General features: G+C 43.7%; 2 protein-coding genes and 1 long non-coding RNA gene across 3 annotated transcripts in view; 2 read left to right on the top strand and 1 right to left on the bottom strand.

The window, feature by feature from the left end:
* cdk18 (cyclin dependent kinase 18) overlaps window positions 1-6,924 on the top strand; it is a 63,566-nt gene extending 56,642 nt beyond the window's left edge. Inside the window, exons 14-16 of the mRNA XM_088640349.1 lie at window positions 3,256-3,346; window positions 3,763-3,840; window positions 4,311-6,924. Of these exons, the coding sequence (XP_088496475.1) occupies window positions 3,256-3,346; window positions 3,763-3,840; window positions 4,311-4,345 (204 nt within the window). The 3' untranslated portion in view covers window positions 4,346-6,924. The remainder of the gene's footprint in view (window positions 1-3,255; window positions 3,347-3,762; window positions 3,841-4,310) is intronic.
* On the bottom strand, window positions 874-8,799 carry LOC148658773 (uncharacterized). Its single transcript, XR_015940166.1, has 3 exons — window positions 8,650-8,799; window positions 3,636-3,697; window positions 874-2,755 (listed from the first exon to the last, which is right to left on the bottom strand). It is a non-coding gene; the product is annotated as an uncharacterized LOC148658773 (long non-coding RNA).
* Window positions 8,648-22,306, top strand: slc60a1a (solute carrier family 60 member 1a). Its single transcript, XM_088640348.1, has 10 exons — window positions 8,648-9,309; window positions 14,223-14,421; window positions 14,984-15,223; window positions 18,033-18,192; window positions 18,485-18,600; window positions 19,312-19,485; window positions 19,900-20,047; window positions 20,539-20,609; window positions 21,130-21,250; window positions 21,341-22,306. The coding sequence occupies exons 1-10, from the start codon at window positions 9,083-9,085 to the stop codon at window positions 21,394-21,396; spliced, it is 1,512 nt and encodes a 503-aa protein (XP_088496474.1). The 5' UTR covers window positions 8,648-9,082; the 3' UTR covers window positions 21,397-22,306.
* The last annotated feature ends 554 nt before the right edge of the window (window positions 22,307-22,860 follow it).

The raw sequence follows: 22,860 nt of genomic DNA, 5'->3' as shown, positions 1-22,860 counted from the left end.
GTTTAGTTGATGCCCTGGAGGATTTTTAATACTTGGATCAAAAAGACTGATCAGTCTCTTCTCCGACCAAATCGGAAATCCTCTGAATATGAGCTATGGAGGGGAGAGTGCTGAACCTTAACCACTACACCACTGAGCTCTCTTAAGTCTTAGGCTGAAGAATGAAACATGTGCCAAGGAAGAGCTCTTCACTTAAATCTTGCGTATCCATTCAGTTTGCTGAGCTGCAGACTCCCATGTCCCTTCTGAGATTAGAAGGTGCAAGTTCTCACTTCTCGCACTTGGACTTTTTATGCAATTACCCAGCACATGACGGGTAGCCCAGGCAAAACCTCAGCTATACTTGTGAGCGTTTCTTTGAACAATGAGGACAGGACTATTTTAAAATCAACTAGCTATTTCAGACAACAGCTGCACAAGCTGTTCACCCTATCATTGGTATTATTACCTCACAAAAAGTTTAACCATGTAAACTTTTATATTATTCTGGACAAGAAATGGTAAACGCAGTAAAGCACATCACAAGCTGTGTAAATGTTTGCCTTGACGTGTAATAGGAAGCACACTGACTCATTCTTCAGTGTAGAAACATTCACAGGTACAGTGCCAAGTCTGCTCAAGTGCTCAAACACTACAAGGAACAATATAAAGCGAGTGAACTGTCTATATACTTAGTTCTGAGAAATCCTTACAATACAGACACATCTGCTGATATCTTTACAGAAGCAATGAACTCTCTCTCCTGTGCAATCTCTGGTAACCCACCCATAACATCAACAAACTCAAAACGACCAATATGAGACTATAAGATGCAATTTCAGAACTCTGCGCCGCAGTGAATAGCCTCTATTTTTATCACATAGATTTGTCACTCCTTCAGAAGGTGCAGCCACTCTGCAGTAAAAGAGTACTGAGCAAAGCCCACGCCCTCTGCCTTACTGTCACAACAAAGGCCAAGAACACGTCTGCTTCACCAGGGTTTTCCATCTCCGTTGAATTACTTTTAAGTCCTACAGTTTTATCCACCCATCTATTTTCTAACCAGCTTTTTCAATACAGGGTCGAGGGGAGCTGAAGCCTATTGCGGCAAACAATGGACACGAGAAAGGATACACCCTGATACCAGTGCATCACAGGGCAGACACAGATACAAACACACACATACAAACCAGTGCCAATTTTCCCAAAAGCCAATGAATCTACCAGTCCTACCTTAGGACTGTGGGAGGAAACCAGCGTACCCAGAAGAAACCCACTCTAACACAAGGAGAACATCCAAACTCCATGCAGTTAGGACCCCAGGAATTGAGCCCAGGCCCCCAGCACTGAGAGGCAGCCACGCTAACCACTGCACCATGGTGCCACTCTTGCTGTTTTATTATGATTTTTATCATTCTTACGTTCATGTTTCTTATCGCTTTAATTTCGAAGGGTTTTGAATTGCTATGGCATGTAAGGTGCAATATAAAAAAAAATGACTAGCATTAGTGTCGTGGTGTTGAGGCCTCCCAGCAGCCTCCTCTCGGTGGCCCTGGAAGTGATAGTGTCTCACGCTTGCTGAAGCAAGGCTGGCACACAAACGCTCATTTGATTCTCTCACAGGCTTTGCTTCAGAATGGAGACTGTTTCAGTTTAAAGTTCAACCTCAACAGCAATCAGTCCAAGTCAGATCACTCATTTCTGCTGCAGCCAGGAGGACATGTTGTAAGTTTTACACAGCAGTGTTTTGGTAGCAGAGGGAATTATGTGGGCAGAGTGATAATAAAGAACACCATGTTGTCAGTGGGAAAAACTAACCGTCATGTACCTGATGAAATCCGCACTACGAGCACTGTGATTTCTTGTACTTACTGTACTTGCTGACAGAGGGTTGAGATCATTCTCAGAATCACAGAGCTCCCTTTTCTGGAGCTACAGTTATCCATCGTCTGTTGTTACTCTGTATTTTTTGCAGCTTCTTGTTGTACTTTGTGAACAAAGGACAAAAAATGAAATGGAAAACGAAACAAAAGCATTGCAGCCATAAGATGTTTACGAGGTCTGGCTGGTGTGGAGAGACTATGGTCACTCTATCGACCAGTATTTCTGGAGCTATGCGATAAGAACAAGTGCTAATTATCAACTGGATGAAGAGACTGCTCTGTTGCAGTCTCAGAATAATTGTGCCTAAATGAAAAATATTTTAACAAACCAGAGACAACACCAAGAGAAGGTATAGATTAGTCATATAGAAAACTCCTGTTTCCATTTTTACCCGATGACAGCTCAACAGCAGAACCCAGAATCCCTGGTCTTTCCTGCTTTGAAGAGGCTCTGAGCAGAGGAGTCTGTCACACCTTTCAGGGAAATAAATCTCCGCAAACGTCCCCAACCAAACCGAAATATATAACTGTATATATAGGTGTATTTCATATAAAAATGCAACATCAACGTCATCCTCTTTTTCATTTAAGATCAAACTAGCTTATTAAATTAAACAACATCATGCAAAATCTTATTACAAACTCTTACTCTTAAAATAACAGAAGCTACAACAGTATTTGTTCTGTTATTTGTACCTATACAATAGCAGCTGTATACAATTTCGAAAACATTTTCACAAGAAAATTCCATTTAAAAATAAAAGAGAATTCCTCCCACAGTCCAAAAACATGCTGGTAGACTCGCTGGCTTGTGGGAGAGCTGGCCTGCGATGGACTGGCGTCTGGACCAGAGCACACATGCTGCTTGCCAGGATAGGCTCCAGCCTGCCACTCTGAATTGGAAGAAGCAGTTAGAAAGTGGACAGATGGATAAAAGATCAATGTTTTTGTGCAAATTGTAAAATCACTTATGGACTTGTAATTCTCTCACAACTGAGGATGACTAATCTGCATGATAAAAAGCAGACCACTGCTTGTAAAGGGTTCTAGACATTCCGGAAATCCAACACAAAGTTATAATACTAAACTGTATTTTATACAGCCCCTGCAAAAGAAATCATCTCTAAGCTTTTTATGATATGTGAAATTTCACAATAAAAAAACATTACGAATCATGTTTTTTTTGCGTTATTCAGGCTTTTTAACTCATATGCTTGGTAGCACCTAGAGCTCTTCAGGGCGGGCCCCTGTGTTAGAGCAGCTCACCGCAGAACTCGGCTGCCAGCTGAGTTTAAACTAGGGGCTCCGCGTGGATGTTTAGCACTCTGGGAAGCTAGGTGGCGCTGTTTCTGGTCTGCTTAATTCACCCGACTCTCTTCCTTTGCCCACACAGTACGAGGCGAAAAGCCGAATTTCAGCAGAAGACGCGCTGAGACATGTTTATTTCAACAGCCTAGGAGAAAGGATCCACTCATTGCTGGACAGTAAGAACCGTTTGATAACTTCTTTATTTTTAAATATAATTTTATCAATTGTTGTTTAGCTTGTGAAAATATTTCCTTTTGCTCTCCTGGCAAGGGGGAAAGGCCCACTTACTTACAAAGTTTTTGAAAAGTTTTAAAATGTATCTTTATTAAAAACTGCGACACACGTAGCGCCACAACAGCAAAGCAAGAACTCCCAGTTAAGGGCTCCTGAGAACCAAAGGTTCTTATTGCCTCTGTTACTGCTTAATTGTACCAGTAACCTCTCTGGGCTGGCCTCGAAACTCACCCAGGCCCCCTGTCAATCCCCACTCCTCCACCCTGCTCGAAGCCGAGGATCAGGATAGTCTCCTAAAAACGACACAATGACAGATGTTGAAAGACAGGCAACCAACGAGTGTCTTTCGTGTGCGCAGATGCCTCGGTGTTCTCTCTGCCTGAGGTGCAGCTACAGAAGGATCCGGGATACAGGGGATCCGTCTTTCAGCAAGCAGGTGAGCTCCCCACTTGCTCCATCATAATGCACCTCGAGGGCCCAAAAACATCACAGCCAGAGACAGCTACTAACAATTACAAGACAGGTTAAGGAAAAGGTTTCTTTACTAGGCTTTATTTTAGTATCCTGCAGTCTTCTCTGGCCACGTTTATGCTCAACCACACATTTCATATCTTGAAATGACAATAGTATTACTGATATAAAAAAACATTACACAGACTCAAAGGCATGACTTATGAACAGAAACCTTACCGTGAAACTTGGCACAGGGTTATCTAAATCTCTTTTATTTACATTTGTCTCAAGGTGAGTTAAAGAGTAGTGAATGTTTTTTTAAGATCTCCTAAACACTCTTTGCTTGTCTTTTCTCCAGAGACAGAAAAGGAAAGCTTTAGATAGTGACTTGCAGGTTCAGGGCAGGAATCAACTTTAAAAATAATGAAGGCTTTGGTTTTGTATTTCATTCAGCTCGTGGAAAGAATCGCCGACAGAGTATATTCTAAGCTCATTACAAAAGGGGTGCTGCAAGGGGTGGAGGGTGTCCTCCATTCCAGAAGATACAGGTCATTTGGGAAAGATGAGCGACTATCGGTAACCCCCCGCTTTCCTGAGTGGGACCCCATCAGGGGAGTGGGTTTGCAGTGGTTCAGAGGTGCAGACTGGATTCCCCCCTAAGAAATCAGACAAGACTCCTGTTGGTGCAGCAGCTGGGACCTCATTACGTGCCTCGACATCATCCCTGCACCTGGAATGGAGACAGATCAGACCCCAGCACAGGACTATGACTATCAAGTCCACCTGCAATCAAAGCAAAAACTCCTCGATTTAGAACACAATGTCCAAGCTCTGTCTTTTCTCATCCGTGTTGTGCGGCATCGATGGAAGTTTGTCCCAGCCAGAAGCTTGCGTTTCTTTCCGCAGTGGCTGACCGTACAGAGTCCCAGGATCGGCTGTGTACAAACAGCTCGAATTTGTGTTTTGCTTTCATTAGCTTTCCATCTCATTTTAGTATCACAGCTCCTTCCAGGAATCTCCATCCCACATATCCTGTCTCTAAATAAGACGCAAGCATGCCTGTATTCACTACTGTGTGATGTGACAACAAGGGACAGTTGTCCATTTTCACTTCTAGGTTACTTCTTCCATTTCCATTTATAAGTGGGCAAGGAATCTTGGCGGGCTGTGAGGAATACTTCTGATAAAGCACTGCCACTGTAGCCTATACCTCACAGTAACCCAAAGTCCTGATTCTGGAACAACCTTGAATACAGAGAGTTCTCTGGCTGTCAGAGTAAAGGGTGTAAAAATATGATCAGATTATGGACAAATGTCAAGGCCACCATGCTCACGCCATGCCACCAAGACAGTATTATTAGCCTAATTTAATTAAATTTAATGTTTACCAGAGTATATCACATCAATCGCACTGACATTAAGAATTTTAAAAAGAGAAGACCATGTGGCCTATTTAGTTTGTTTGGAAGTTAGTAGCTAATTGAGCCAAGGATCTCATCCCGCCATTTCTTAAAATAAATCAGGGTGTTGGCTTCATATAACACATCTTAACATAAGCAGGATATTGACTATATTACACTTAATATTACAAAGGTGAACTTTTGCGTCTTGTTTTTCTGGCCTGAACTACTTGTTTAGTTACTAGCAGATTACGGATCCAAGGAATTTACCTAACTGTTTCTTAAAGGATTCCAGGGAATTTAATAATTAATAATCGAATAATGCTTTAATTTGCAAAGCTAGCTATTTTACTGGAGGTACAAATTTTACAAGCTGCTGTAGTTCTTGGGTGAAGCACTGAACCTCTCTCACAGGTACAACTGCTGTCTCACCTGGCATTTGAACACATAACCTTCCTATTCCATCCATCCATTTTATAATAGCTTTATCCAACACAGGGTCAGTCTATGGCAGCAAGCAAAGGGTGCAAGGCAGAGTACACCCCAGACGGGATGCCAGTCCAACACAGGGCACATACACACACGTACACACTCACACCAGGGCCAACTTCCCCAGAAGCCCATTTGCTTACCAGTCTACCAGTATGTCTTTGGACTGTAGGAGGAAACTCACACAAACACAGGGAGAGCATACAAGCTCCACACAGACAGCACCCCAGAGCCCCCGTGTTGCGAGGCACTAACGCTCACCACTGCCCCCACCATCCTGACCTTTCCAGTTCCAACTCTAAAATCCTCGCCACTGCACCATGCTGCACCCTACGTATCTGGTTAGCTTGCTCCAGACTTCTGCTGCACTTTGTGTAAAAAGTGCATCCCTTTTTCAGTCCGAAATGCACATCATCTTCATTTGCACTTTAAACCTTGTGAACGTAACCGTGCATTTCCACTTGCAGACCTGCTGTCTGCAGGGACTCTTGTGCTTTTGGTTCCATTGTGCTGCAAACTGCTTCTGCTTTTACAAAAACCGTAACTGCAAAATCCTTAGTGCAATATTTTTGGGTCCATTCACTTGTACTCAATTAAAGCATGCAGTGAAGTTTTTACTACCCAGACATAGTAATAATATCAATAACTTTCATTAAGATGGGATTGGATGACAATGAGGCATGGACATTTTTAGATACTAACACCCCCGTGGGAAAATCTTCTGTGCTGTTTTAATGTACCGATAAATTAATGTTAAGCTAGAAAATAATAATCAAGTATAATTTGGAATAAATTATTTTATTCTTGCAGCATTTGAGCCAGTGAATTTCTGTATTTGTTTGTTGTGGGAAAGCAGATCTGAGTATTTTGAAGCTATTTTGCATACTGTACATGTAACTAAAAGAAAGGATATGTAATTTAAAAGTTTTTGTTTTATGGAGACTTTTATGAAAGATAATAAAAGAAACTGCCATTTATTTCAAACTTCTGTAGATGAATGTCTAAATGTTTTATAAATACAGTATATTTAGATTTTGTATGAAACGTGATATTAAATATTTTGTGTGATTTCCTTATTCTATAAAGCTGTATTGAAGCTGAATGTATTGTGACTACTTCAAAGCCAAAACTGATAAGAATAACAAAGGTTTCAATAAATTATTAAACTATGACCTTCATCTTGTTTTAAGCTTTTTTTTCCCTTTCAAACCAATGGTCATTTTGTTTCCTATCATTGAACAAAACTCACACATTCTGTATTCCTCATTTATGTTAAAAGAACAGTAAAACAACAAAAAGAAGAGAACAATTCGTCGTTTAAAAATATTACCAGTTGAGCTGGTATAGGTACAGGGTACTGGTTGCTCACTGAAGTCCAAGTACATCTTTAATGAATGTCCCCAAAGTAAGCACAGAAGACGGCGACATAAGCATCTTAAACATACACACTATCATGGTAAGTATGCAACACAACACCAAGTACAAAACTGAGCACACTCACATATACCGCAACATATAGCACAGGCCTGACTCAGAGGATCAAACACGAGGTCGATATTTACACGAGCCCAAAAACGTGTTCATTTTTCTTACAGGAGTTCACGTGCGAGATTTAACCACCGAGTAGCAACTGACATAAAACTCAAGTTCTGCTTTTTAGACTTAAAATGCTGCAATTTAATTGATCCTGTGACAGCCTGTTCGCCCACCACCCAACGTGGAAGATCTCCTCATCGTTGCGTAGGAATTTCGAAGATTGAAGAAAAACATCGCATACAGCGAATGCGGACAAAACATTGGTGCTCTCAAATATGCTGCGATTTACAGTACAGCTTCTTCTACAAACCCTTAAAGATCGCAGTGAACAGATTTTTTCCCCAATCTGCCGGATTTTCACTAAATGAATCGGATTGGTGGACGTGTACCTAACAAGGCCTCTGTTGTTTCCAGTACTCTTTTGTCATTCTAAATGAATCGGGCAGTGTTCCCTGGAAAACAGGTGCGCCTTGTGTAACTCAGCGGCCCCCCGACATCAGTCACGCTTGCCTTCCTTTCCGACGGACGCGCTACCGTGCGGGCCTTTTCGGTCAAGATCACTGGGAGAGCACAATTACGATACATATAAATTACGTATCGGCCGCGGGCCGATATATGCAGCCCGCTCAAACTGACTGGGTCGCAGGATGCATAGAACAGCGATCCTCCGCTTGCGTGAAGAGAAGTTAGAACAAAGTCACCCGCTGATCAAAGGCAGTAAACTAAGATAGAAGATACCACTGCCGTAACCCCAGATCCCCAATTAGGTCACATTTCCTCCGTCAGACATCAAACGTGTACATTTCAGTAATTCAATAGGTAGAATATTCCCATTTTCGGGAAATATAAACCGGGGAGTTACGTTGCCACATACTGTATGAATACAGAAGATGTTAATACAAAGAAATTCCTTCATGCTCAACTTATTCGTCTAGATTTGATTAGTAGCAGCATCTTGATTGTTTTCGTAGCCCGCCGTTCAATAACTTAGGGAATTCGTGTGCTTGAAGCATTCGCAACTTTCAGAAGCAAAAACGAATTTTAATGTTACATACTGTCCTGGTTGTTAAGATTCGTCTTCTCTTCCCCAGCATTATTTTTTGGGGGAGTTTCGGAGGGTATTGGTCAATACCAGCGACGGGACCGGATGCATGTCAGCAGAAACAAAAACCGCAAAACCATTCCTTAGACAGAATTAATTACCCAGTGGGAAATTATTTACAATTAAGAAAAACACAGCAGCTTATCAAAGCGAGAGACGCCGCTTTAAGCATTAACTTCGAGTCATAATTGTTTCACCAGCGCAGACACCCAGAAGGGGTGGGAATCCGCAGGTCTGCTTTATATACCGTGCTCGAGCACCTCACCTGCCACTGCGCGGAACACGGACAGGTCGGCTGCCTGTTTGATTTCACCGTAGTGAATATTAAACCAGAACAAGTGGCACTGTCTGAGCCGCACCGTACAGCGCAAGGGCGGAGCCTAAAAAGTGTGTAAAGTTGGTCGTGATGAAAAATTAAAAATATTTACTGGTAGGCAAGACGTGACCTGAAAAGTGCAAGCCAGCGACTGCAGCTCAGCGGCACATTTCCCTCCCCTCTCCTTCCCTGCCTGCCTGCTTGCTTGCTTATCTACCTATTAACCAACCAGCCAGCCAGCCAGCTACCCTCACAGAAAGTGTAATTCCGTCTCGTCCGCGGCTGAAGCCCTTGCCCGGAGTTTTCTGGGTTGAGCGCCCACCCCCCTCACACACACTTCAGCTGGGAGTTCGGGAGACTCTACTCCCTGTCCGCCAGCGCAATGTGGGACGAACGGATTTGGACCCTTTTCAAACGGAACTTGCTGCACACGTTGACTTACTGGAGCGTGTTCTTCAGCTTCGGGCTTTGCATCGCCTTCCTGGGTCCCACCATCCTGGACCTGCGCTGCCAGACACAGTCAACCCTGCAGGAGATCACCTGGGTCTTCTTTTCGCAGCAGTTCTGTCTGCTGATCGGCAGCTCCGTCGGCGGCGTCTTCAAGCAAACGTGAGTGTTTCCTTAAAACAGCGCTGGTATTTGCAGCAAATGTACTACTAGTAGCAGCAGACGTAGTCATTAACGGCTTCGAAGACGTGCGCCATTTAACCTTGTTTGGGCAGTCGCCCAGTGCATTTGTATTTACTACAAAATTTTCCGCGATTAACCTGTTCTGAGCTATAGTCGGCGTGAAAAACTCAAATTGTTATGAAGGAGGTTACGGCATCCGAAAGAATAGTAAAGGTTCGGGAAACCCCTTCATAAATAACTCAGATTTATTATAATACATAACGTTGTGACAACATGCATTCATAAAATAACATTCATAAAAACCCTTTTTTTTTGCGAGTTAATATTACAGTGTGTTATCGGTTATTCAGACGCTGCAAAGCTACAGCAGGCCACCCACTCAAAATAATCGATCTAGAATGAATGTGAGATCTATTTACACTTTTGAAGACCCTTACTATGTCAACGTTTAACACCAGAACTACAAAGTGAGATGAATTCCACACGTTCATTTACACCGCGAGTGATCGAGGGAAAACAACCCCGTTTATTCAGCGTGATGCTACCCTTGTGTGCCTGTCCTGTTTGCGAACAACCTACTTTTGTTGGATGCTGAAATGAAATAAAGGGGGGATCATTAATGTCGTGAGCTTCACCACTTCAACAGATTTGTTTTAAAAATGCGCTCGTTAGATATTTTTAGATCTTTTTTTAAAAAAAAGGAAATTAATTCTGTATAATAGTGCTGTAGGACCGCGATGAGAACCACGACGTAGTCTTCTTTGCTGGAGTGTTCATCGCGAGCTGTGAGCGTTTCGCCATTGGCCTCCGAGAGCCGGGGGCGCCTCGCACTGCGCTCTCATTTTCTTCCTTCCAACACTTGACCAGGAGTGCTGTGCTTTAAGTGGCTCACCAACAACATATTAATTCAAGTGTGCTGACGAAGGGCATGTGTAGTTACTTCTGAAGGTTAAAGATACAGCTTTTAATACTGATAATTCGTACTGTAGCGCTGTCGGGTTCACGTGGGTATGCGCCCTCGCCGCTGCCGCCTCAGGTCGGCCCCCCACCGCTGGGGACTATACAGTAGTACTATGTCCCATGATACGAAATGCATTTTGTAGCGCCACACCACCACAGTCAGATAACTTAAAACAATCAGAAACCAGTATTTTCGTGCCGGAGAAAAATCGGATATTCTTGTTGCGTCCAGTAGTTTTGTTTAACGGAATGGAAAACTCCGGTAATGGGAAAATTCACTCCGGGGAATTCAAAGTGGAAAATCAATTGTTCCCCTGGAGAAATGCATGGTCCGGGACAAAATCTCTACGTACAAGAATATGCGTTGGCATCCCTTGTAGGTCTTCCGGCCCTTTCTGGCTTGGCTGATATGCACCGACTGTGTTGTTACCACTATGTTCGCCTCCTCAATGTAATGGTCACACGAAACATTAGTGTACCCACTGTCCCATTTAGTCTTCTTCTGCTGCATTCTTTTCTGGAGTTTGTTATTTCCTATATTAAATTTAATGAAACACCATGTCCTAATTCATTTGAAGTGTGTGTTTTTGTTGTTGAAATCCAGTGGCCATCATGGGTATTTTGTAGTTTTTTTTCCCTACTAATACTCTACTAGTTTTTCAGAAGAAAAAAAAAACTTGCAGGATGTATTTTTGTGTTCATTCAGAAGCCAGGAATGGCCCCAGTGCAGTAATTAAATTATAAGAGCTTAGGCTGTCATTTTTGTTTATGTATAAATCTTTTTTTCTGCTTCTGGCATCACATGTCTGTAATGAGTTTTGTGACCCTCGTTAGGAGACACGTCCCACAAGGAAGTCCAAGAATAATATACTTTATTTTTCTTCTTCATGTGGGTACTGGTCAAACTTGAACTTTCATGGTTTCTGCCTTCATTTGTTCTGTAGAGAGGCTGGGAGATTGTTGTGGATTTAAAAAGTACTCATCGTTGTAATTTAACTGTTTTTAAACCTATTCATCAGGTTAATTATGCACATGTCTGACATGGGTTTAGATAAAAAAGTGCTGAATGCTTATGTAATACTGCTTTTACTTCTGTAAGTGTAATCACCCCTCCCCCAAAGTGGCCTGTACAGGAATAGGATGATTATGCAGCATGTTATGATGAAAAACAAAAACTGCCCTGATTAAAAATCACCCGTAAACTGTAGGCTAAAGAATCGTCCCCCTACGTTGTGGAAAAGCACAGAGTAGGATGTCTTTCCTGTCTGGTTTTCAGACTTGTTAAAATTGTATACTTTGAAGTGAAGTATAAAACAGTTCACTGTTCAGATATTACTTGCCTTCCATCCATTCTAAACTAAAAAACACTTTTGGGGAAGCTCAACTAGTTCATCACACAAATGTTCTTATTTGTTAGGAACCTTAAGGACTCACATGTCCATTTTTTCATCGCCTGGATTAATTTCTTAATCTTATCAGTTTGGCAACGGGAGGACTGTGCTATCAGGTGGTACTACCAGTGCTTAGCCGAAAGTCTTTCCACTAGCACAATGTTACCTTTTTAAAACACTGCCCTTTTTCAGCATGACGTTCAAGAGCTGGTGGAGAAGACGGGCCATTGCATGTCAGTTTTATATAGCAGGTGCTGGGAAGAAAGGAATTACCTGCTCTCGCTTTAATGTTTTAGAACAGAGGGATAAACAGAATGATGGGTCCCAGGCATGGTGAGTGCCAAACACAAGGAAACCAAAGTAATGTCCCTGGAGGAGCTGGAACAGCCAAATTCCTGACAAACACCTTTCCTCTTGCTGGGTATGATTGATTTCTAAGGGACAATCTGACACACTGAAGCAGGCTCATCCCTTCAGTAATGGCCAGACCACCCCTTTAATGGGAAGATATGTCCCTTGTGTCTTTGGAGACCTACTGGTACACCTTACGTGGCTTAACCATCGGTGCCCAGTTTCCAAATATAATTGGCACTACTTGACGTCTTTACAGGGACTACTGAGAAATTGTATTTAATCCAGGAATACGTAGTAGAGACAAAATGCTAAATTCACTTTGGATCTATCATTCATTACCCAAATCTACTCCTTAAGAAAAAAATTTCTTGCAAAACTCTTCAATAAACTCAATAAAACTAAGTGGAATTAGGACTGCAGCTGGAAGGCTACTCCAGTGCTGTCTAAACTTACTGTATACAGTTCCAATTACTTCTGACTCTCTCCCAAGAACTGCAGGAGCTTAGACACGGCTCCCTGCCCTCTGCACTTCACTGCTGTTATATACTAATTTGCTGATCCTGTGAATGTTCCATCATCATGGGCCTTTGCCACCCGGGGAATATTAATTAGCCAACTGAGAGAGGTGTGTCCAATTTAACTCCTGAAGGAGAGGACTTCAGATGGCACCATCACATTGGGGTATTCCTGGAAGGAGAACAATAAAAAGACCAGTAGAAATCTGCTTTTTCTCTTGCAATGCAACATGGTGATCTATGATCTAAAAAATAAGGATATTTTGCTATCTTTTCCCGATCTTGGTGGCTGGAATGATGTTCTGCAGATAAGGGAGTAGCAACTCAGGGCTGTACGCCAGCCTATCTATGGGGATTTCTGCTTTTTTATTGTCTTATTGTGTTTGAAACCTAGGCTGAAGTGTAAATATTATAAGGCTGGCAGTTGTCTGGAAGCCATCTGCAGACAAAGGTCATCTTTTAATACATCTGGAATGCAGCTCCGGAGGATCCTGCTCAGGTCATACATTTCTGCAGCAACAGCCCGTGCTGGCTCATTAATGAGGAGCCTATCTGTGTCAAAGCTGACTTCTTTGTCTTAGTCATGTGAAATTGTGATATTTCTGCACAGCCTATTTCAGAACCGTCCCTATAGTCCAAACCAATTGCTGGGGTGTTGTTCTACTTTCACTGCTTTGCTCAAAGTGACAGAGCTCGACAGGCTAAGCTTGGGTGAGCTTGAACCAGGGAGGGGGTGGCCTGGGGTGGCCACGCAGCAAGGCCTTTGTGAGCCAGAGCTTTACAGGGTTAAAGTCAGTGAGAGCCACATCCTCTCTCCAGTGAATGGCAGCTCAGCTTCTCGCAGTGCTCATAATGAGGGCACCTTCTGTGCTGGTTTGAGGGGCGTAGTTTCACTTGAGCCCATAGAACATCTCCCCCAGGAGGAATGCTTGCACACAGAACCTAATTCCACCTGACTTCCTTCGGCACGGTCTCTATTCCCTGAGTGATCAGACAGAATTTGTCCCTATCACAGAATGACTCTTCCACTGGACCCTTTCTCCCAGACCCACTCATCCTCTCATGTCACTGACTGCTTCATCTACACGACCTTCTTGGCCTCTGGTCCTGTAACTGCCCACGATCCACGCCACCGTCTGATGCAAAGGAAGCCACAGCATCTCCATCAAATACAAATGCAGCAGCTTGGATATGTATTTGGGTTCGTGCTGCTGGAGGGTAAATAGCTTTGTTGGTGGCTCAGCAGGCACCAATGTGTCTTCACTTTTGCAATTAATAATCCAAATGATTCCCCCTCTACAGTGACAACGGGGTTTACCAACTATACAAGGTCTCACCTTCCGGCATACAGTAGGTGTGACTACTGGCCCAAGATAAGTCATTTGTGTCACAACTCAGAAATACTATGGAGTAGGAGAGGTATAGAGCTGTAACAAAGCATTAAATACTTCTGTCATTCACATGACATTCATTCATGACTTGGAGGGAAGTGTTTACAATTACAGAGCCCTAAACGAATACCTACAATGTAACTAATTTAAGAGCCAGTACAACAGAAGATGATGCAGTCCATCTTACCTTGACAAGGACCTGGGTTCCATGCAGGTCATGCTGGTGTAAATAAATAATAAATGTGGAGAACACAGCTGACGGTGTACCTTCCTTCCTCCAGGCTGTTCTGTGCCCTGTCCGCTCTCTTCGTCTCCTCCCTCCTGATCTCAGTGGTGTTCGCCATCATCCCGCTGTGCCACAATGTGCTGCTTCTGGCAGTGGCCATGGCCGTGGCCGGGCTGGCCATGGGCGTCATTGACACCATCGCCAACATCCAGCTGGTCAAGCTGTACCAGAAAGACTCCGCCATCTTCCTGCAGGTCAGCCCCCGCCCTGACCCTGCGGAGAGCCAAGCTCCGCCAGGGGCTTCAGTGTCACTGGGGCTGCACCTCAGCCCTGTGGATTTTCAACAGAAACCCTAAACTCCCAATGGGTAGAAACCTCACAAACGTTTAAGTGTTACAAACCCAGCAAAGTTTCTAGTTCAAACATTAAAGGCTGAGCTAGAGCCAAAAAAGTCCTTTCTTTGGCTAGAATTGCACATTAAGAATTAAGTATGTGTGTTCTAAACTCCATTGCTGGTTTGGCATCTGCTTACACTACCATTCCAGTGGCAGAAGCGAATTTTACCTCAAAGTGTTTGAGGCAAGTTTTTACAAGAGCAGAAAAGAGACCGTCTGCCTTGCACTGTAGCATCTGTCACTTGAATGAAGAATCTAGCCTGATCACACGCCACCTGTGTTCTCATTTCTTTCAGATTCCCAGGAAGATTTGTGCACAGCCCAGTGTATTCCAGTGTGTTTGTCCGTGCTATCCCCAAACAGAGTGGTGACTCATGGGTTTGAGCTGATGCCTGCCTTTCCCTGCTTCGTGTTTGCGCAGGCTCTGCATTTCTTCATCGGCTTTGGCGCCCTGGTGAGCCCCCTCATCGCGGACCCCTTCCTGTCCGACACGAACTGCGTGGTGGGCAACAGCACGGAGAACAGCACGGGGATGATGCACCACCTGCGCAACGCGCTGGCCGGCACGCCCATGCACAACCTGTCCCAGTACCAGCTGCCCACCGAGGGAGAGGTGGTCACGCAGGTGTCCTACGCCTTCTGGATCATGGCGCTGATAAACGTAAGCCAGGACCCTTCCCTTGTGGTTACATCTTCAGACCCTGGAGTAAAATACTCCACATACACAACAGAATACCCGTGGGGTCTGCCTTGTAGGAAATAAACAACACCTTGGATGAGCAAAAACTGAAAGAAAATAGAGGACAATGAAGAAATGGTAAAAAAAATCCCAATTCTGTCCTCCCTCTCATACACCTAATGCAGTCATTGAATTGTCACAACATATAAGAAAAGAAGGCACTCAGACTATATTGTGCTTAATCGAAATACAGTACAAAGCTTATTAAGGGTGCCATGTATTTCACTTGCAGCCATTTATCATCATTTCACACGTACCGCAATATTCAATACTGAGACTGCTGACTCGGTTATATAAGAGGCTGAGCCCCTGGTCTTACGTGGCAGAAGGGAAAGGGAATTCACATCATTTCAGATGTGCTGGTCTGCTTCAGGAGCTGGATATGGCCCTGAGATGCAGCCACTGAGTCTGACTCCTGGGCCTGATTTGCCCAGTTTGGGAAATATCTGTCTCTTTTGCCATTGCAACACGGAGAATCGGGGCGCTGAAGAGCATCCTTGTGGAATGTGGAAGACGTGCCAGAGGTGTTATCTGATGTGAGCTGCCCCTGTCGCCTCATCCAGACCTCCACGGCGTCAGGCATGAGTTAAAGCCAAGCGTAACGGCAGCCTGGGACTCAAAATCTTGCGTGATGGCTTTCAGAAGGAATTTACTTTTGTTGTTGCTCTGAACTGGGAAGTTAGTCAGATTTTTGCTTACCTTTCTAAAGCACTGCTGTATGACCTTGAGGATGTTACGGCAGGTGGGGCCTCACAGCGCTGGGGTCCAGGGTTCACGTCGTCTCAGGTGTCTGTCTGTGTGGAGTCTGCATGCTTAGTCGGGCTCACATGGGTTTCTGCCAGGGGCTCCAGTTCTCTTCTTCCGCAGACAGGCTGATGAGGTCTGACTGACCGTGATGCGGAAGACTGTCTCGTCCAGAGGAGAGCAGATGTATTCTTTGTTCAGTCTCAATTTCACCAGCACCTTTCTGCCAATGAGGGATTGATTATTACCTTGAGGAAGTCCATAGTACTTCAACACAGGCTCCTTCCTGTGTAAATGTTTAGATACTCATGGCCCTGTAGTCAAAACATTTTAGGACTTAAATTCACAAAGTAAGTAAAGGGGATTTAAAAACCTAAATCATCTAGTATAGGGACCTTTGTGTGCAACAGAAATCGTAATAACAAAAGGTTCACTTTTTTGTATTGCTGTGTTTCACTTAGGTAAGTCTCAACACATATGTTTGGATTTTAAGGCTTCATTAGTATGTCATAGTTAATTTATTACCTGTTCTTGAAAAGCAGATTTCTGTCAAGTGTTCAGCTGTTTGAGTGGACATTTGGCACTCATGGGACATTTGAATACAGAAACAGTCAGCTTTTGTACCTGAACAGGCTTGCTGTTATGACCCTTGATCTGTTTTAATGAAAACTTTGCATATGAAGTCTCGCTCTGTGCTGTGTGCATAACAGAGAGAGGAAGAGTCAGAGCTGCCTGAGGGCAGAGGATAACAAAAATAGTGGGAGGAAGGCAAAATTAAAAAATTTGAAATCCACAGAACGTCTCTTCTCTGGATTTATAACAGTTTTTTTTAAATATCTGCACTTCACTTAAATATTCCTTTAAGAAAAGGCTCAGACCTGGTCCCATTAGTATAGATGTGCGAATGTGTTTTGCATATTATTGGCGCCGGAAAGTGTCTTTTAACGAGCACTGCACAGAGCTCAGGAGGCTTGCAGACAGAAACAGCAGTGCAGAATGTGTGGGTGTTGTTGACACTGAATCCTGAGCATTGCCTCAAATCACACGCCTGCTTCCCTCTGCATTGCACCAAGGAACCCCGGACAAGACTTTGATTTAAAATTCTAGAACTCCCATAAATCACTGTGCATTGGCACGCCAAGACCCTGCAGACGCACATCTTCAAAAAACACACCTTCTACAGGAGTAAAGAACCTGTGCAGCAGTATGCAAGCCTGTAGTGAACCGAGGGGTAAACGCAGTTTAAAAGAGCAAAGTTAAATCTGCCAGTGCAACATGCATTGTCACAACAAAAGCCAATTGTACCGTATAGCAAGCAGCCCCAGATTACTCTGCAGACTTTGGTGCTGAGCTCATTTGCTGCGGAACATGCAGGACCCAGCTTGTCAATATCCTTAGAGCTGGCCTTCATTCAGCTCATAATGTGATTTTGACGTTCATTGTTTCATTGTTTTCCCCTCTTAAACTGTAGACAACACTTTAAGTTACTTAACTAAGTGCAATAAATCTATAGAACTACCTTATCCCATGTTTTGGGAATAACGTGGAATAAGGAATAAATCCAACAGTAACAGGTCATGGTGATGTAGCTTACAGTCTAGGAAATTGTGTTGCCTCATTGTATGATCTGTGATTATTAAACTGCCTAGGATATATTTGTGAAATAAATATAGGGCCTACAAGTAATGTCCAAATCAGCATCATGCCAAGAGCTACGGACTAAAATAGCTCTAATTAACCATTTATTAATCCATTTAAAGCTTCAATAAAGTAACAGAGGGAGAAAAAGCCAGAATTCAGAGCTGCAAAATAGATAAACCCTGCCAGCAAACTGGAAGGCAGATTTTATCTAAACATTATTTTACAAAAAAAGAAGGGGAAGGTAAATCAGTCAGGGGAGAACCTTGAGCTCCCCTCAGTAATGAAATGTTCTCAGAGCTGGAAGCCTGGATTTCTAAGTGTCCTGTTGCTCACCTTCCTCTGCCAGTTGCCAGTTCCCATTGCAGTCTTTGTGCTGATGAACAGAGAAAGGCTGGTGCCCTGTTGTGCCAGCATCAGCCCCCCACTGCTGGAGACGGACGAGCTTGCCATGGAGACACAGGGCACAGAGGGACAGACGCTAGATACCAAGGACTCCGACGCTCCAGGTAAAGCTGGACATCTCTCATTCCTGCTCTAGCACAAGCAGAAAAACAGGCATGTTAGCACCAAGATGTACTGTATAACTGTGGTCATGCTGGGAATTATGGCTGTCAGCACCTGAAGTGGATTAAAGGTTACTTTACTACCAGTTTACCACTACGAGGGAAGGCTTTTAAATTTATGCCGGCTCCTTGTACCAGCAATAGTATCAGTAACAAGTCTGTGGTCTGGCTCATTGTTCTTGAATGGAGAGTGGGTGTGGGAGTCTGTGGTATGAACTCTCCCTGTTTTATGCAGGCCATGGTGACCTGTTCAGCTGCTGTCATAGCGAGACCCTTCAAGGGGCTCCGCTCTCTTTCTTTGGAATTCACATCCTGGGAGGGATGGTCCTCTTCATGACAGACGGTATTGTGGTAAGTGACCTTGTTATGTTCAATGCAGCCTCATGGTACTGGAGAGCAGCTTAGGTATTGAATAAACTCAGTTTGAAGTATATGAATACCTCAACACTTTTCCTTCAATTCACTTTTCTTTTAACTAGAATAGGATAGGTACCGACTTACTTAACAGTGTTGGGCTATTAGTTGCAATATGTTTGAAGTTAAAGGTGATCTAAGGGAAATGTAGAAGGGAAAACTTAATTTTTGCACGTAGCAAACTTGCATCATTAAGGCTCCAGAACCTAAGTTACTGGACAGCTGAGCATTTGGTGTAATTAAATAATTATTTTGTTGGACAGTAGACATTTTTGGCATCCATTACATCTAGGTGGGCAATCCTGGTCCTGCAAGTTTGCATTCTAGCATGGCTCTAATGACCTAAATCAAGGCTTATTAGCTTAATTGGGCCAAACCTCCCAATTATCTCCTGTCTTTTGCTTTAAATAGATGTAGAAAACCTGCTCACACACCAGCCAGGTGTGAAATTGGACCACAGAGAGTTGCATTAAAGAATGTATTAGATTGATACTACTAAGTATCCTTGTGCTCTAAAAAACACAAAAAAAATGTCTCAATGACACTGAATAGTGCTGTAGCTGTAGCCCTGTTTGGTCCATGTTTTCATGTGGATTCCACTCTCAACAGCACTCAAGTCAGATTTGCTTTACCTTGTCTTTCCACCAGGGGGCATATTCTGGATTTGTGTACACCTACGCAGTGGCACCACCCATGAACCTGCCACACAAGACAGCGGGGTACCTAGCCAGTGTGTTCTGGGCCGCCATCACAGTGGGCCGACTGGTGTCCATCCCCCTGTCCTACCGCTTCCAGCCTGTTCGCCTGCTTTTGCTGAACCTGGTAAGACCGAGTGCAAGCTTTGGATTGCCTGTGCATATTATATCTACAAATCAGTTACTACTTCTACTTAAATCAGTCACTACGGATCTGAACATGCCGTGCATGCTATATACAATCGGTAAAATGGAACACAATTTCCGTCTTGTAAATGAATGGATTAGGGATCCGCGTGAGAGCTACAGGACTGCAGCCCTGCATGCGGTTCCATGCGATTCGAATGTACTTCCCAGGCCAGCTCTTATGATTTCTGATTTCCACTGATGGATGCATGACTGGACAGAATTGTGTGTGGTGGCAGTTTGGGTTTGGCAGTGAAATTGTGTTTGAAAAGTAGACATTTTCTGACTGTACTTGATCCATCTTTTTTAAGAGCAGACGGCCTATGGTTTAAGTTTCATCCATTTTTCCCGACAGGCTGGTGTGATTATCACAGTGCTCCTGCTGCTCATCTTCTTCACCAGCAGCATATTCCTCTTCATTGGTACCTGCTTACTGGGGCTGTTTCTCAGTAGCATCTTCCCCTCCATGCTGGCCTACACAGAGGACATCCTTGACTACAAAGGTACTCCCACTCTTGTTCATGTCTCAGCAAACTATCCCGGTATCTGCAGCAAATAGCAAGTAGAGATGATATTTCCATTTCTGTGCAAAATTTAATTTATCCAGAGGTTGGTCCAGCCCACTTACTCCTCTCCTTTTCCCCTTCTTGTCAGACAGAGTTATGTCTCTGATGACTGTTACCAGGATTCCTAATGGAAGCAGTACACAATAATCAGAGCATTATCGAGATTAGGGTGCGATTAGTCAGCCAGGGCTCTCTCAGCAGCAGCGTGGGTGATTGCTGTCCTGCTGATGAAAGGAACGCCTGTACTCCAATCAGCGTCACACTCCAAAATGTTCATCTGAAGGAGATGTGCAGAGCTTCATGCATATAGTGCATGTGCATGTTCTTCTGTCCTGATGATCCCTGACTATCCTAGATCTTCTGAGACTGCCTGTGTGCGGAGCAGGTTGGCACATGGGATGGGTGCTAATGATGTCACTCTCATGCAGGGTGTGCCACGACAGTCCTGGTGACCAGTGCGGGGATGGGCGAAATGGTCCTCCAAGTGCTTGTTGGATCGGTAAGTGTTCACCTATTACAGCAGAATAACAGCTTTCTAAGGATACAAGTCATTCTTCCCTTCCTGACTGTTTACCTACAAGAAATGTATGAATCTCATCCAGCTGTTTCTTCCAAGTTCCCGGGCAGTCTTCTTCATAAAGGTGCTGTTTTTGAAGCCATGTGCCAGCTGTACCATTTCCTAATCACACAAGAAATACCCATCGGTTTCACTTTGTCAATCCTTCATTGATTTTGAAATCCTGCATCAAAATCTCCTCTGCACAAGACTGAAGAGGCTCGTGTCTTTTAACATATCTGTGTGTGACATTTTTTATCACCGCTGGATTTCTTTGTAGAATAAGATAGAAAGGGGCTTCTTCACAGTGCCGTCCACAGTTTTGAATCACGCAGTCCTGGATGTGAATAATCAATTGAGCAGCGGGACTCATAGGTCAAAAGTATTGGTCACCATGCTGGTAGCTCGGGTGCTGCCATCTGCAGCCACACCTAACTGCCCCCTCCTGTCCTCTGTCTCCCAGATCATCCACAGCGAGGGCAGCTACAGTTTCATGCTGTGCGGGATGATTATCGGCTGCCTGGCCTTCTCCCTCTTCTTCGTTCTCCTATTCTTCCACCGCATGCACAAGATCTCCCTCTCAGGTACGGGAGCGCGAGACGATCAGACTTTTTGGTGAGTGAACGCCACAACAGCCCGTTTCCTCTCTGACACTGTTCTGATCTGATCCACAGGGCACCCAGGTAAAACGGCGATGGTGGAGGAGCCAGGAGCAGACTGTTTGAAATAGTGGAGTGAGATAACCGAGGAGTGTGTGTACCATCCACCCTGACAGCTGGAAGGCAGGAGAGAGAACAAAAGGCAACTGGAAACGTGGGAAGCCACTGGCACACCCTACACAAGGCCCACCTCCCAGGCACTGTGCATGAGGCCTAAATCCTACCTGAAACAGTCAGAGAAAGAAAGACACCCCTGTATTTCACTAATTTATTGAATATTTATTCTCTTCTTCGATTTTCATGGGCTTTCACCTTCACAAAATTTAGGGCTTCAGGATCAACGATAGTTTTGGTTATTTCTGCTACTGTTTAAAATTATGGACTTTGAAGCCGTGGCTTGAAATATTCATTGTGCACATGATCAAAACAGAAAAACAAATGTATGGATATTATTTCATCTAGTATTATTGCGATTAAGGTACCTCATCCTGTTTTTCCGTTTGGTCTCTCAAAGTAATTTTTTGTACCAATCATCAAACGCAGATTATTTTTATATTCAAAGCAATTTTGAATGCTGAGAGGAAGATCCCTTTGGCATTCCATGAATCATAGCATTATTATGTAAAAAACTTTATAAAATATTCTTACCTGAAAAAAGCAAAAGGTAGCTTGTCGTCATTACTCTGCAGTGATAAGTAGTTTTTCTAAGCAACCCGAGTGTGCCCAGGTGATTCCTGCTCTTTCACTGCACCGAGCCCTGTGTGGGAAAGAAGGAAGCAGAATGAAAGAGCAACATGGTGTTAATGGTAACACAGGCATGATTAGGGTCTGCTATCAGACTTGAAGCTGATAAACAGGGTATGGAAGAGGAATAAAACTTGATCTGTGTCTAGTAGTGTCATGTGCTGGCCTTAGTATGTTTCAGACCAAAGTTATTGAAAAGCAGTTGTCACATTTTATTAAAAAAAACCCAATTGATCAGCACTGTGTTCTGGTGTTTTGCGCTGCTACATCACAGCCTTTGGGTCCTGAATTCACTGCACTGTGGCACCTTCTGTGTGGAGTTTGCATGGCATCTCCATGACCATGTGGGTTTTCTCCCACAGAACTAAAGATAGGCTGTCTGAATTAGTGTTTCTAAAAAAAATGTTCCTTGTCTGACTGTGAGCCCTGCAATGTTTAGGCATCACATTGAGGGCATAGCCCTACCTTGAACTCTTCGCCTGTTGGCTCATTACCACACTCTAATGGAGAGATCCCACTCTTAGTGCTGTGGGTGTATCTGCAGGTTAGAGCTTCACAGGCTTAAATAGGTTTAATTATTAACAGATCTTCCCAGTTTCTAAGACTTTTAAAACTTGCAGAGATGCCAGCCCTCCAGGGCCTGGATTGGGGATCCCTGCTCTAATCAAACATTTCCAAAAACACAGTTTCTAATCTCTAGGGAGGAAGTGATGAATTGTGTACCCATCGGCCTGGATTTTACTTACCACATTGACAGTGGACCTTGCTACATTACTGCTGATTTGGACAGG

Source organism: Lepisosteus platostomus, chromosome 7, assembly GCF_059453375.1.
Source record: "Lepisosteus platostomus isolate fLepPlt1 chromosome 7, fLepPlt1.hap1, whole genome shotgun sequence".
In the NCBI taxonomy this organism is placed as follows: domain Eukaryota; kingdom Metazoa; phylum Chordata; class Actinopteri; order Semionotiformes; family Lepisosteidae; genus Lepisosteus; species Lepisosteus platostomus.
Note: the sequence above shows the minus strand (reverse complement) of the source record. Positions and strands in the feature narration are given on the sequence as shown.

Coding starts and splice junctions, on each gene's coding strand:
- slc60a1a (XM_088640348.1), top strand. CDS start 9,083: ATGTGGGACGAACGGATTTGGACCCTTTTCAAACGGAACTTGCTGCAC. Junction 15,224..18,032: donor GGATCATGGCGCTGATAAAC/GTAAGCCAGGAC, acceptor TTCCTCTGCCAG/TTGCCAGTTCCCATTGCAGT. Junction 18,193..18,484: donor CAAGGACTCCGACGCTCCAG/GTAAAGCTGGAC, acceptor TGTTTTATGCAG/GCCATGGTGACCTGTTCAGC.